We start from the raw sequence: 15,268 nt of genomic DNA, 5'->3' as shown, positions 1-15,268 counted from the left end.
TCACGAACAATTGATCATCAGCGCTTAGCTAGCCAATCACAATCGGGGAACAGTTAAAGCACAATATAGAGCGTCAACCTCGGTTCAGTAAAGTTCTTGCCTGAGTCAGTATATCATGAACTCAAGGTCTATGAGACTCTAGCATCGCCTCAGCTGACATGTCAGCATAGTGTGTGTGCTGCATAAACAGAGATATGTCTTTCAAATTATACATTAAACTGACCACCATCCTCTCGGGTGACATAACGGATCCAAAGTCACGATTCAAAAAAAAAGACAACACTCCCAAAATAATGATTCTGGAAAATATCCTATTGCTGTAAAGAACCTTTATGCACACTCATTGACTGACACTTCTCCCTAATTACAACAGTGACAGTACCCCCAAAATTGTGAAATATTTGCAATGTCTCAAGTTGTTGCATGGGAATGCACAATTCAAGTTTTTGCTTTTTTATAATTTTGCTTTGCACATTAAGTAAAGAAGTGCTATGGTGTGCTTTAAAAATTTTATTCGCGGGATGTGAACACTGGTGGCCTTTACTACCCATTCTGAAATGCCTTTAAGAGGTTGACAGAGTCATCTTCTTGAACAGCTGCAGTTTTAAGAACAAAAGAACAGTAGAGCACAGGAAACAGGCCCTTCGGCCCTCCAAGCCTGTGCCGCTCCATGGTCCAACTAGACCAATCGTTTGTATCCCTCCATTCCCAGGCTGCTCATGTGACTATCCAGGTAAGTCTTAAACGATGTCAGCGTGCCTGCCTCCACCACCCTACTTGGCAGCGCATTCCAGGCCCCCACCACCCTCTGTGTAAAAAACGTCCCTCTGATATCTGAGTTATACTTCGCCCCTCTCACCTTGAGCCCGTGACCCCTCGTGATCTAGGGAATTTTAGGGGGCAGATACTCCTATTGAGCTGGTGTGTAAGGAGTTCCAGACCTAGCCACCATATATTTGTAAGTCAGGAAGGTGCACAATTTGCAGATGGTGTTCCATGCACCTGCTGCCCAATATCTTCTAGATGATACAGCTCAGGGCTCAAAGGTATTGTCAAAGTCGTCTAGATCAGATGCTGCAGTGCATTCATTACACACAGCAATGGAGAGAGTGCCAATCGAATGAGCTGCTTTGTCCGAGCTGAGATTGAATTTAAGTGTTGGAGCATCACTCATCCTGACAAGTGGAGAGTATTCCACCACACCTCCAATTTGTGCTTTGTATAGGTGAAAAAAAGTTTTTGGGAGTCAATTGGTGCAAAAGATCTAACCCTGACCTGTTCTTCTCCTCCTCCCACAACTTGTATTGCAGTGAGTGTGGACAAGAGCGAGGACTGCAGGGAGGATGAACAGACTGGTTACAGCTTTGTGGTGCAGGGAGCCATTAAAGTTGGGGCAGTTAAAAGGAATGCAGTTGTAGTAGTGGACCGTATTAGTTAGGTTTATAGGCAAGCTGCTATGCAAGCAAGGGCAAAAATCCCAAAGAATGTTGCCTGTCTGGTGCCAGGGTCAAGGACATTTCCTCAGGACTGGAGAGGAACTTGGGATAGAAGGGGAAAGATCCAGTTGTCATGGTCAACATAGGTACCAACAACGCAGGTAGGACTAAAAAAACAAGTTCTGCTGAGCAGCCAAGAGCTAAATTAAATCTCTGGATTACTACCTGAACCACAAGCAAATTGGCATTGGGTAAATAAGATTAGACTTATTGCATGGCTCAAAGACTAGTGTGGGAGAAATAGAATCCGATTCAAGGGGCGCTGGCACCAATACTGAGGAAAGAAGCTGTACAGTTGGGACGGCCTTCACTTGCTGGGGCCAGTGTGCTGGTAAATCATATTTTAAATTAGTGGGGAAGGAGGGTTCATGTGAGCAAAAATTTGGAAAGTTAGAGCCAAGAGTTTAGGATAATGATAACCAAAATGCGACGTGAAGGGTCAAACATAAACATCTGCATTAACAAATGAGGTTACAGTAGGGAAAAATAGTAAAAGGTCAGAATTTTAAAGGCTTTTTATCGGAATACTTGCAGCCCTCATGACAAGATAGATGAATTGATAGTACAAATAAAAGTAAATGAGCATAATAGCCATTAAAAAAGCGGTTCTGTTATATACTTACAGAAGCTTTTACAGTCCACTTTTATGTTGATTGCAAGTTTACTCTCAGACACTATTTTTCCCTTCTTTAATCATCACTTTGTCCATCTTTGCTAAATACTGAACTTACCCCCAATCTTCAGGTTTGCTGCTTTCTCTAGCAACTGTATAAGATTCCTCTTTGAATTTAATGCTATTCTTAATGTCTTTTGTAGGCATGGTCAGGTTACTTTTCTTGTGCTTTTGCACCAGGAAGGAATGTATAATTGTTGCAGTGCATATATTTATTCCTTAAATATTAACCATTGCCTATCCATTGTCATGCCTTTTAATCAAGTTCTCTAATCAATCTTAGCCAACTCGCATCTCATATCTTTGTTTAGATTTAGAACCATAATTTCAGATCAGACTTCTTTTCTAATATTCCCTAAAGGACCCCGCCCAACATGATTATCAATTAAAAGCAAAATTTCACAGATGCTGGATGTCCAAAATAAAAAAACTCCTGGGTAAACTCAGCAGGTCTGGCAGCATCTGTGAAGAGGGAAACATAGTTAATGTTAATTCCAAATGCCCTATCTGCAGGGCTGAAAAGGGATTGACGTGTGAGATTAATTTTATATTGGGAGAGGGGTGGGGCAGCATGGAGAGATTATTAATTAATGCCTTCACAATGCATAATACCAAATCTCGGATAGCATGCTCCCTAGTTGGTTCCTCAACACACTGGTCTAAAAAAACATCTTGTACATACTCCAAAAAGTAATCTGCCACAGTAGTGTTGCTGTTTTGATTTGCCCAATCTATATGTAGATTAAAATCACACAAGATTACTGTAGTACCCTTGTTACATGCATCTCAAATTTATTGTTTAATACCTTACCACTATCATTTGGAGACCAAGAGATAACTCCCACTAATGCCTTCTGCCCCTTCTTGCTTCTTAACTCTGGCCAGACTGATTTTAATCCAGATTTTGTTGAGCCAATATACTCTGTCCCCAGATGGAAATGCAAATCAATCATCTTTAAACATTTTCTTTGATCTGAAATGTATATGGATACTTTAAAACCATTGCTTAAAAGTTGCTTTCAAGCTTTTTGATCTGGGTAAACTAGATGACCTCCCAGTTTACTTCATAAATATCAAACCGCCTCCCAAAATATCCAGACAGCCTGTTTCCTCAAGAAATATTTCAGAAAGGCCACCATAATTCTACTTGTCAATATCTCTCATTTTCACCAAGTAGGACTTTCCTTTTGATCTGAAACTCCCAAGTCTGTCTGATTAGCCATCCAATGCCAAGATTTCTTTCATATATCCTGCATTTTAAAAATACAATTGACAAACTAAAAATAATCTTCTCACATTGATATTTCTAATAACCAACCCAAGGGAAGTTGATTAAAGTGGTCCTTGCCTGCCACTTGTACGGCGTCAATGTTACTTATCAGCCCAAGTCTGGATGTGCCTACATGAAGCAAAGGCTGAACAGCAGGCTCGTATTCAAACTGTACGGAATTGAACACTGTGCGGGTGTCAATCCATACCTTAAGCAGCCTGTGACAAAGCCTTGCTTCTGATTGTGAGTGATATCAATTGTTAAGCCTGTGTGCTCAGCTAATGTGGTGAGGAACACAATAACTTTTTAAACATCAAAAATGCAGGAGCTGCATCTCCATGATACGCAAATAACAAACAAAATAGTGAAGAGGATTCGAAAAGTCAGATGTGTGAGTGAAGAAAAAGATGTTGAAAATGTACAATGTGAAGCTAACGTTCCTGAAGTCACTGCCATGCTGCAGCTTAACGCACAAAGGCACAAATCGAATACTCTCAAACCAGGGGCTTCAGAGAGGCACTCACCGTCACCCCAGCCCCCACACCGGGTATTTAAAGTCAACCCTATAACAATACCGGTTAAACCCCGGGCGGCCGTGTTGTTTCTCCCGACAGCAGCTTTCCAGCGGTTCACACAGCCCAGCGCCGCCCCGGCCGGGCCTCCCGCTCACGGGAAAGTTTGCTGAGGGCTGGGGGAGAGAGAGTGGGCCAGCCACAGGCGGGACTGACACCCTCCCTGCCCAGCTCGCCATCAGCCCCGTCTCGTCAGCCACAGAGCAGCCGCTCACCGCGGGGAGGGGAGGATCCGGGACCGAGCGCCGTTAACGGAGGGCAGATCCGCGACGGACTGCCGCTCACCGGGAGGAGGATCCGGGACCGAGTGCCGCTCACCGGGAGGAGGATCCGGGACCGAGTGCCGCTCACCGGGAGGAGGATCCGGGACCGAGTGCCGCTCACCGGGGGGACGATCCGCGACGGAGTGCCGCTCACCGGGAGGAGGATCCGCGATCGAGTGCCGCTCACCGGGGGGAGGATCCGCGATCGAGTGCCGCTCACCGGGAGAAGGATCCGGGACCGAGTGCCGCTCACCGGTACGTGGATCCGGGACCGAGTGCCGCTCACCGGGAGAAGGATCCGGGATCGAGTGCCGCTCACCGGGACGGAGATCCGGGACCGAGCGCCGCTCACCGGGACGGGGATCCGGGACCGAGTGCCGCTCACCGGGACGGGGATCCGGAACCGAGCGCCGCTCACCGGGAGGAGGATCTGGGACCGAGCGCCGCTCACCGGGAGGAGGATCTGGGACCGAGCGCCGCTCACCGGGAGGAGGATCTGGGACCGAGTGCCACTCACCGGGACGGGGATCCGGGACCGAGTGCCGCTCACCGGGACGGGGATCCGGGACCGAGTGCCGCTCACCGGGACGGGGATCCGGGACCGAGTGCCGCTCACCGGGACGGGGATCCGGGACCGAGTGCCGCTCACCGGGACGGGGATCCGGGACCGAGTGCCGCTCACCGGGACGGGGATCCGGGACCGAGTGCCGCTCACCGGGACGGGGATCCGGGACCGAGTGCCGCTCACCGGGACGGGGATCCGGAGCTCCGAGCTGCCGCCGCGCGCTCTCACCCGTTTAAACTTTTAAATTCAGCGGCGGTTGCTCCCCGAACCAATGGCAGCCAAGGAACCGCCGTGATGCGTCGGAACTGACGCAGTACGTCCCTTACCTCAGATCCGTTTCCCGTCCCGCTCCCAGAGTAATGACTGGGTTCCCTTGTCTTCAGTTTGAAGCCTATACTTGGTGGGCCTTAGCTTCGCTCTACAACTCTGTGACTTAGCATCTCGGTGCGGGCTGTGACGATCGCAGGGGGCTGAGCCTGAGAAGCCCCACATAGACACAGAATTAAAAACATATCAATGTATTACAGTTACCTCTCTCATCCATGATAAAATACTGCGGATGCTGGAATCTGAAACAAGAAATGCAGGTCTTAAAACATCTGTAGAGACAGAATAGGGCTACCGTTTCAAGTCTGGATGACCCTTCCATCACTGACTTGAAACATTGGCCCTATTCTCTCGATGTGGAGATGCCAGCGTTGGACTGGGGTGAACACAGTAAGAAGTCTAACAACATCAGGTTGAAGTCCAACAGGTTTATTTGGTAGCAAAAGCCACTAGCTTTCGGAACAGGCTGTCCCTTCATCAGGTGGGGGGAAGTTCTGATCACAAACAGACCACAAAGACACAAACTCAGTTTGTGCCCTGTTTGTGATCAGAACTCCCCCACCCCCCTGACGAAGGGACAGCCTGTTCCGAAAGCTAGTAACTTTTACTACCAAATAAACCTGTTGGACTTTAACCTGTTGTTAGACTTCTTACCCTATTCTCTCTCCACAGATGCTGTCAGGCCTGCTGAGATTTTCCAGCATTTTCTGTTTTTGTCCCTCAGCTATAAATCCAGTTCAACGTTTTGGGGTATTTTCTTACATTGTTGAAACCAGGACACAATAAAGAAATCAATCAGACATCACTATTATTAGACAGGCTTTCTTCCAGCTGTAATGTAAGCAGCACCATTCCTTTTACTAAATTACCTCAGCTCAAAAAAGCTAAGTTTTTAGGCTGCACTCTACAGGCTTCTGGAGTCAGTGTTGGGTTCAACAACTTTAGATCAGAACCTCTGCCTCTATATGTTTTCTTTTGCTGGCTAATTTTTCGAGCTCAGCAGCGTTTCCTTAACTCCAGTCTCAGGACTCCTGGCATGTACAAATCTAGGCTGGCTCGGGCGGTTGAAAGTTCAGTTGATCTTGCAGCAGTGCTGGCTCCTCAGGATCGAGACCGAGTGCCAATGGGAAAACATGCAATGCAATGACGTTAGTGAGTGTATTGGTTTACAACTTTTCATTGCACTGTGAATGCAATCGGGTCACTCTTTTCCATCAAAGATGAGTGAGCAGAGCCTCTGCACAAAACAAACATTTTCTTGAAACATTATTCTAAATTCTCCCGGAATACCTTTAATAGCCACTGACAGATGGCAAATCTAGGAGACTCCCACACATTCCAGGATGGTTGGCTATTGCACCTCTCTTCCCACCATCCAGGGCCTCAAACACTCCTTCCAACAGCATTTTACTTGCACTTCTTTCAATTTAATACACTATTTTCACTAACATGGTTTCCTCTATACTGGAGAGACCAAACATAGACTGGGTGACTGATTTGTGGAATGCTTCTATTCAGTTCACAAACATGATCCAGAGCTTCCCATCACATCATTTTAATTCTCCACCTTGCTCCCACTTTGACCTTGCTATCCATGATCTGCGACACTGTTCCAATAAATCTCAGCATAGCCTCAATTAACAGCACCTCATCTCGGCACTCTACAGCCTTCTGGAGTCAGTGTTGGGTTCAACAACTTTAGATCAGAACCTCTGCCTCTAGCTCTATGTTTTCTTTTGCTGGCTTTTTTCTATCCCTTTTTATTTCTTAATGTTGCTTTTGGATGACTGCTATATAGTCATGAGTTAGCTAATCTGGACACAACCTCTATCACTTTACCTATTTGTACATTGGGCTTTTGCATAATGAAATCTTTTGTTAGTGAATCTCTCCTCCCCTCTACCCTATCACAGACCTTCCATTTTGTTCTTCCTGTCCAAATTTCCCCCTTCTACTGGCTTAAAAACTTACATTCATCTTTCTTCAGTTCTGATGAAAGGTCATCAACCTGAAATATTAATGCTGTTTCCTCCCCACAGACTCTGCTGAGTATTTGCAGCTTTTTCTTATGTGTTTCAATGGATGGTTCCAAAACTTACTTCAAATTCTATATATAATCTTAGAATCCCAACAGTGCAGAAATAGGCCATTTGGCCCATTGAGCCTGTACCGACAACAATCCTACCCAGCCCCTATCCCCACATATTTACCCTGCTAATCCCCCCTAAACTACACATCTTGGGACACTGGGACAATTTAGCATGGCCAATCAACCTAACCTGCACATCTTTGGATTGTGGGAGGAAACCACAGCACCCAGAGGAAGCCCACGCAGACACAGGAAGAATGTGCAAACTCCACACAGTCACCCGAGGCTGGAATTGAACCCGGGTCCCTGGCGCTGTGAGGCACCAGAGCTAACCACTGTGCCACCATGCTGCCCAGTGAGCCATTCTTCACTAAGAGTGGCTCAAACAATTTCTTTCCAATTCTATATATAATGACTCAAACATCAGAGGTACCAGACATGGCAAAAGTTTCTACAAGGTTGACCACTGAAAGAACTCTGATGCTTATGGCATAGTTTTGCCGTGTATACATTTTAGTGCAATTTGTTCTTCCCCAGGAGCTTTAAACTGAATATCTCCCTCAGATTACTTCCTGCTACAATCTAAATGTACTCAGCATCAGTTCATAACCACTTCTTGACTTACCCCTTCTCATATTCTTTGCGGCCTTGGTGATGTCTTGCACTTTATTTCCAATAGGTTTTCTGAACAAATAAAAAGTCACTTTCACCTTAATAGCCATAATTTGTTACTATTTTATTTGAACCATTTTATATTGGTTTTTACACATTTTAAGATATTCACATTCATCTGAATGAAATAAATACATGAATGGAACATATTTGATTCTAATGACTCAATGCATAAATGGAGTAGCTTGTTTTGGAAAGTATTGCAGACTCGATCTGTACTCAGTTGGCTGATCTCAACAGTGCAGCTGCAAGGGTGCTGTAGTTAACCCAAGTGATCCAGAGAGAAGGAACAAAATAAAAAAATCAACTGGGGTTCCCAATTATCACTATCCAGCAATTCTGCTCATAAGTGTACATGAGGACAGCATCAGCCAAATGTACTACCATCACTGACGTCTGAGACACGGACTTGATAAAAAAAAGACCAGGCAAAGTATTGGAGAGCTTCAAGTGCCGGCATGCCCCAGCAGAAGTTCACATCTGTGGCAAAGGAAGAGGGGGAAGAAAACAAAATTTATTGAAAGGTGCGCAATTCCAGTGGCATGTAGTAAGCTTCAGGTCAAGAGAATGCACAGATCCATATTTTACAGATAGAAAAACTGATTAACCTTCTACAGGCTACAACTTGGTTGATAGATCAGAAGAAGCAGCAAGACATTTTCTGCGAATCATTCCTGGTTCCAGAAGGAAAGATACTGGTTGGCCTGTAAAAATAAATGAAATTGGGTGTTACAAGTTTAGGACTATGCCTCAGATTTTCTCTCAAACACAGAATTGCAAGTGACTTAAAGTTTATTTATTAGTCACAAGGCTTACATTAACACTGCAATGAAGTTACTGTGAAATTCCCCTAGTTGCCACAGACTGGCGTCTTTTCGGGTCAATGCACCTAACCAGCACGTCTTTCAGAATGTGGGAGGAAACTGGAGCACCTGGAGGAAACCCACACAGACACAGGGAGAACATGCAAATTCCACACAGATAGTGACCCAAGCTAGGAATCGAACCCGGGTTCCTGGCGCTGTGAAGCAGCAGTGCTAACCACTGTGCCACCTTCTGCAAGCAGTCAGTGTTTTACATTCAGGGGTGTCCTTAGTGCTCAATATTTAACAATACAATAACTCAGGACTGTATTATTTCAATATACGGAGCAAGTTATGATACAACTCAGAGTGCTCCTACTCAACCAACTCTGGACATTTTCACAGAAACATTCCTGCAAAAACTCAGTAGAAACGAGCATTCTTCAACCTCAATTTAAAGCAGCACTTTTCTTCCCCTCTCTGCTCAAGCTGGTACCATTCATCCCCTTCAATTCAACCTGTTCATTCAACACAGTTCATTCTGTCATTTCCACCTACACACCCTCTCAATTAATATTGCCTTCCTCCACCCAAAGTAGTGCTCTTTAATTCAAGATCTTGCAAAATGTGGACATAAAAGATCCCATAGTATTGTGAGAAGACTAGGGAATTTTCTCAAACATCATAGCCAATATTCTTTAACCAACATCAAAACAGATGAGTGGAAATTTACCAAATGCAAATTGGCTGTCACATTTGCCAACCAAGTCAATGGTTGTGAGGCATTTTGGATTATCCAGAGGATGTGAAAAGTGCTATATTTGAAAACAATCTTTCAAGTATGTGGTTGCCAGAATCATTTCTTGGTGCTAATTGTTGTCAGTCTATGACATCGATCTAAACCCCAAAATGTGAAATGTTGGCTGCTGCACGTAACTGTTCTTCTCTCAAGTCAACTCTCTGCAACACTGACCAGGGAATTGAACATACCAATCAAAATCCAGATTGTCTCAATTGAAATACGGTATGAACTTCCTAATATTACCTGCATTTAGAACAAAACTCTTTCCTGAATTACTTAGAACAACTTCCAAGGCTGAGTGCCGAAATCCACAAGGCCTTGTCAAAACAATTGTGACCTTCTCTGTAGAAAGCTTAAATTGTAGTTTGTTTCCAAGGTAATTAATTCCAGTAATCCATAGTTCCCCCATGTCCTCTGGGTATATGGGGTCAAAGTGCAGATAGGTCTTCATGATCCTGCAAAAGCAAAGCACAAAATACAGATCAGAAGTCAAGAGTTGCAGACAGAGGGTGGGATCTTTCTTGTGACAGTAACTGGAAATGGTCATAACCACAGTAAATACATTTTCCTCGGTTATCCATGGCAATGAAGGAAAGTCGATCCAAACAAATTGTTCGATATGGAAAAATAATTCAAATATCACCATACGTTTAAAAATAAGTTAGGAGCAAGAAGTCAGACTGTTTTATTCACTTGAAGTATAATGAAAAAGCCTAATGAGTTATCAGGTAAAAATACTGAAGCAGACAGTATTATGAGAGGAGATGTCAAAAGGGCCTTATTAGATCAAAGGCCTTTTCATCCTCCCAAAGCATTTTTATGTTCTTACATAGATCCATAGTACTGTTGTGTCTACCTTTCCATCCAAGTTCCAACTGCAAGTATCAGGCAAATCCTTCGGTGAAAGAGACAAAGGCTGGCCTGTTCAGCTGCACAACCCAGTGCCAACACCAAACCCTTAATTAGTCAGAGCTCAACTAACAGAATGCCAGTCTGACCCCCACTGATACGTTGAAGTTAATGATGACATCTGCATGCCTCAGAAGGACCATACTAAATGTTCAATGTTTGCAAAAACAACATTCTGAATTATAAGCAAATCTTGCCAAAACCCTCCTATTAGCTTAGGGAGTAAAGACATTATTTTCAGTGGTGCAGAATCAGAACTCCTCTGAAAAAGGAGTGGCCAGGTCACATCACTGGAGGTCTATCACAGAACAACAGGAAGTTGAATCCACAGAGTAAGAGATATTTCTTTCAGCCACAACATCTTGGAACAATGCCGAGCATACAGTTCAAACAGTAATTTAAGACACTTATAGGGGAAGGTGTAAGTAATGAGTTACTTCCAAAAACAAAAATTCTGTGGTTAAGCTTCATCCTGGAACATTTCTTGAGCAAAGGCCTCATTTATTTTTTGTACTCAAGTCAGCTCCTGGTAAACTCGATGAAAATAAAACATCTGTTCACTTTTCAAAAATTCAGTTAGACTATCCAATAAGTTCAGCAACATAGATCAGAAAACTGAGTTAACCCCCAACCTCGGATAACGTTGTCTTTCTCACTTCAGTGGCAGGCAGTGTTTAGCTCTAAGGAGAGATAAAGCAGTCAAGGTTCCTGGTCTTGATGGGCATCCAGTGATTCTATTTGGGCTGAGGACAGGATCAACATCTGCTGTAGTATTGTCCATGACCAAGTAGCCAACAATATTAAGTGACCAAGTTTGCACACAAACAACAGCAACTTGCTTGAGATAGGGGTGAGCTGGCAACACCCAAGGACCTGTTTGTCACCGAAGCTTTCAGAAGTGGAGGGGGAATTTAATGGAAGAAAGAGTGGAAGAAAATATTCAAGAGCATTATCCTAGTATACAACTGTAATATAAGCAAATTTCTTGTGCATACTGAAATTGATTATTGCATATCCCAATAACTCAAATAAAACTTGGCTAAATTCAGACTGACCTGAAGCCAGTGTAGCCAAATAGCATGGTCTGCAAGAAGCCACCCATTCCTGTCAGGAAATTCACAGCTCCTGACCCATCTGCATTTTCACTCCAAACCTGAAATAGGAAAAAAATGGTAAAAACCAACATCAAGAAAACTTTCAACAAGCACCACATTGATTCACATTCTGTACACAACCTTGAAAATGACCAGACCTGGAAGGTTAAAATTTCAATCATTGTCAAATCCATAGAAAGACAGCCATGGCTCAGTTGGTGGCACTCTTGCCTCTGAATCAGCAAATTCTGGATTAATTTCCCACTCCAGGGTAGCACAAAAATCAAGTTCTGAGAGAGCACTATAATGTTGGAAATACTTGTATTGGGCTTGCATGCACTGGAATTTAGAAGAATGAGAGGGAATCTCAGAAACACAAGATCCTGATGGGACTGGACAGACTAGATGCGGGAAGGATGTTCCCAATGTTGGGGAAGTGCAGAACTAGGGGGTCACAGTCTAAGAATAAGGGATAAGCCATTTAGGACTGAGATGAGGAAAAGCTTCTTCGCTCAGAGTTGTGAACCTGTGGAATTCTCCACCATAGAAAGCTGTTGGGGCCAGTTTGTTAGATATGTTAAAGAGTGAGCTGGACGTGGCCCTTGTGGCTAAAGGGATCAAGGGATATGGAGAGAAAGTAGAAGTGCGATACTGAAAGTGTATGATCATATTGAGTTGTTGTGGAGGCGCAAAGGACCAAATGGCCTACTCCTGCACCTATTTTCTATGTCTCTCAGATGATACAGTAATCCGAGGTTATATCTGCCTGCTCAGATGGAGGTAAAAGATGCACTGGCACCATTTTGAAGTGGAGATGCCGGCGTTGGACTGGGGTAAGCACAGTAAGAAGTCTCACAACACCAGGTCAAAGTCCAACAGGTTTATTTGGAAGCACAAGCCACAAGCTTTTGGAGCGCTGCTCCTTCATCAGGCGAGTGGGAGTTCTGTTCACAAACAGGGCATATAAAGACATAAACTCAATTTACAAGATAATGGTTGGAATGTGAGTCTTTACAGGTAATCAAGTCTTAAAAGGTACAGACAATGTGAGTGGAGAGAGAGTTAAGCACAGTCAAAGAGATACATATTGTCTCCAGCCAGGACAGTTAGTGAGATTTTGCAAGCCCAGGCAAGTCGTGGGGGTCACAGATAGTGTGACATGAACCCAAGATCTCGGTTGAGGCCGTCCTCATGTGCGCAGAACTTGGCTATCAGTTTCTGCTCAGCGATTCTGCGTTGTCGGGTGTCATGAAGGCCGCCTTGGAGAATGCTTACCCGAAGATCAAAGGCTGAATGCCCATGACTGCTGAAGTGTTCCCCAACAGGAAGAGAACACTCTTGCCTGATGATTGTCGAGCGCTGTTCATTCATCCGTTGTCGTCGCACCTGCATGGTCTCCCCAATGTACCATGCCTCGGGACATCCTTTCCTGTAGCGTATCAGGTAGACGACATTGGCTGAGTTGCAAGGGTATGTACCGTGTATCTGGTGGATGGTGTTCTCACGTGAGATGATGGCATCCATGTCGACGATCCGGCATGTCTTGCAGAGGTTGCTGTGGCAGGGTTGTGTGGTGTCGTGGTCACTGTTCTCCTGAAGGCTGGGTAGTTTGCTGCGGACAATGGTCTGTTTGAGGTTGTGCAGTTGTTTGAAGGCATGAAGTGGGGGTGTGGGGATGGCCTTGGCGAGGTGTTCATCTTCATCAATGACATGTTGAAGGCTCTGGGGATGTCATAGCTTCTCCGTTCCGGGAAAGTACTGGACGACGAAGGGTACTCTGTCTGCCGTGTCTCGTGTTTGTCTTCTGAGGTCGGTGTAGTTTTTTGCAGTAGCGCAACGGAACTGTCAATCGATGAGTCGAGCACCATATCTTGTTCCTATGAGGGCATCTTTCAGCGTCTGGAGGTGTCTGTTGCGATCCTCCTCATCTGAGCAGATCCTGTGTATACGGAGGGCTTGTCCGTAGGGGATGACTTCTTTAACGTGTTTAGGGTGGAAGCTGGAGAAGTGGAGCAGCGTGAGGTTATCTGTGGGCTTGCGGTACAGTGAAGTGCTGAGGTGACCGCCCTTGATGGAGATGCGTGTGTCCAAGAATGCAACCGCTTCCGGAGAGTAGTCCATGGTGAGTTTGATGGAAGTTGTTAATGTCATCATATAGTTTTTCAGTGATTGTTCACCATGAGTCCAAAGGAAGAAAATGTCATCGATGTATCTAGTCTATAGCATCGGTTGAAGGTCCTGTGCGGTGAAGAGGTCTTGTTCGAATCTGTGCATGAAGATGTTGGCATATTGAGGTGCGAATTTGGTCCCCATGGCTGTTCAGTGTGTCTGGATGAAGAACTGATTGTTGAAGGTGAAGACGTTGTGGTCCAGGATGAAGCGGATGAGTTGTAAAATTGCATCTGGAGATTGGCAGTTGTCGGTGTTGAGTACTGAGGGAGTTGCAGCAATGCCATCGTCATGGGGGATGCTGATGTAGAGTGCTGAGACATCCATTGTGACAAGGAGTGCTCCTGGTTCAACTGCTCCATGTGTGCTGAGTTTCTGTAGGAAGTCCGTAGTGTCGCGACAAAAGCTGGGGGTTCTTTGTACAATGGGTTTCAGGATGCCCTCGACGTAGCCGGAGAGGTTCTCGCACAGGGTCCTATTGCCCGATACGATGGGACGGCCGGGTGTGTTGGCCTTGTGTTGTTGTCGGCGTTGAGTACTGAGGCAGTTGCAGCAGTGCCATTGTCAGCGGGGATGCTGATGGAGAGTGCCGAGACATCCATTGTGTCGTTCTTGTGATGGCTGCATTCTTGGACACACGCACCTCCATCAAGGACAGTCACCTCAGCACTTCACTGTACCGCAAAACCACGGATAACCTCACGATGCTCCACTTCTCCAGCTTCCACCCTAAACACATTAAAGAAGCCATCCCCTACACAGCCCTCCGTATACACAGGATCTGCTCAGATGAGGAGGATCGCAACAGACACCTCCAGACGCTGAAAGATGCCCTCATAAGAACAGGATATGGCGCTTGACTCATCGATCGACAGTTCCGACATGCCACAGCGAAAAACCGCACCAACCTCCTCAGAAGACAAACACAGGACACGGTGGACAGAGTACCCTTCGTCGTCCAGTACTTCCCTGGAGCGGAGAAGCTACGACATCGTCTCCGGAGCCTTCAACATGTCATCGATGAAGACAAATATCTCACCAAGGCCATCCCCACACCCCCACTTCTTGCCTTCAAACAACTGCACAACCTCAAACAGACCATTGTCCGCAGCAAACTACCCAGCCTTCAGGAGAACAGTGACCACGAAACCACACAACCCTGCCACAGCAACCTCTTCAAGACGTGCCGGATCATCGACACAGATGCCGTCATCTCACATGAGAACACCTTCCACTAGGTACACAGTACATACACTTATAACTCAGCCAACGTTGTCTACCTGATACGCTGCAGGAAAGGATGTCCTGAGGCATGGTACATGGGAAGACCATGCAGACGCTATGACAATGGATGAACCGCTCGACAATCACCAGGCAGGAATGTTCTCTCCCTGTTGGGGAACACTTCAGCAGTCATGGGCATTTGGCCTCTGATCTTCGGGTAAGCGTTCTCCAAGGCGGCCTTCACGACACATGACAACGCAGAATCATTGAGCAGAAACTGATGGCCAAGTTCCGCACACATGAGGACGGCCTCAACCGGGATCTTGGGTTCATATCACAC

General features: G+C 45.4%; 2 protein-coding genes across 13 annotated transcripts in view; both read right to left on the bottom strand.

The window, feature by feature from the left end:
* LOC144498827 (inner centromere protein-like) overlaps positions 1–7,911 on the bottom strand; it is a 46,553-nt gene extending 38,642 nt beyond the window's left edge. The window contains exon 1 of one of the 10 annotated variants that reach the window (XM_078220558.1): positions 7,881–7,911. The gene's annotated coding sequence lies outside the window, so the exon portion shown is untranslated. The other 9 variants (XM_078220559.1, XM_078220557.1, XM_078220560.1 and 6 more) reach the window with 9 other exon arrangements.
* A 60-nt stretch (positions 7,912–7,971) lies between these two features.
* The window catches only part of pgghg (protein-glucosylgalactosylhydroxylysine glucosidase), a 41,340-nt gene continuing 34,043 nt past the window's right edge, over positions 7,972–15,268 (bottom strand). For 2 of the 3 annotated variants that reach the window (XM_078220545.1, XM_078220546.1), the window contains 3 exons: positions 11,497–11,594; positions 9,776–9,987; positions 7,972–8,631 (listed from right to left, as the gene is read on the bottom strand). In XM_078220545.1, coding sequence (XP_078076671.1) covers positions 8,546–8,631; positions 9,776–9,987; positions 11,497–11,594 — 396 coding nt within the window. In that variant the 3' untranslated portion in view covers positions 7,972–8,545. The remainder of the gene's footprint in view (positions 8,632–9,775; positions 9,988–11,496; positions 11,595–15,268) is intronic. The other variant, XM_078220547.1, reaches the window with a different exon arrangement.

This window comes from Mustelus asterias, chromosome 9 (assembly GCF_964213995.1).
Source record: "Mustelus asterias chromosome 9, sMusAst1.hap1.1, whole genome shotgun sequence".
Classification (NCBI taxonomy): Eukaryota; Metazoa; Chordata; class Chondrichthyes; order Carcharhiniformes; family Triakidae; genus Mustelus; species Mustelus asterias.
Note: the sequence above shows the minus strand (reverse complement) of the source record. Positions and strands in the feature narration are given on the sequence as shown.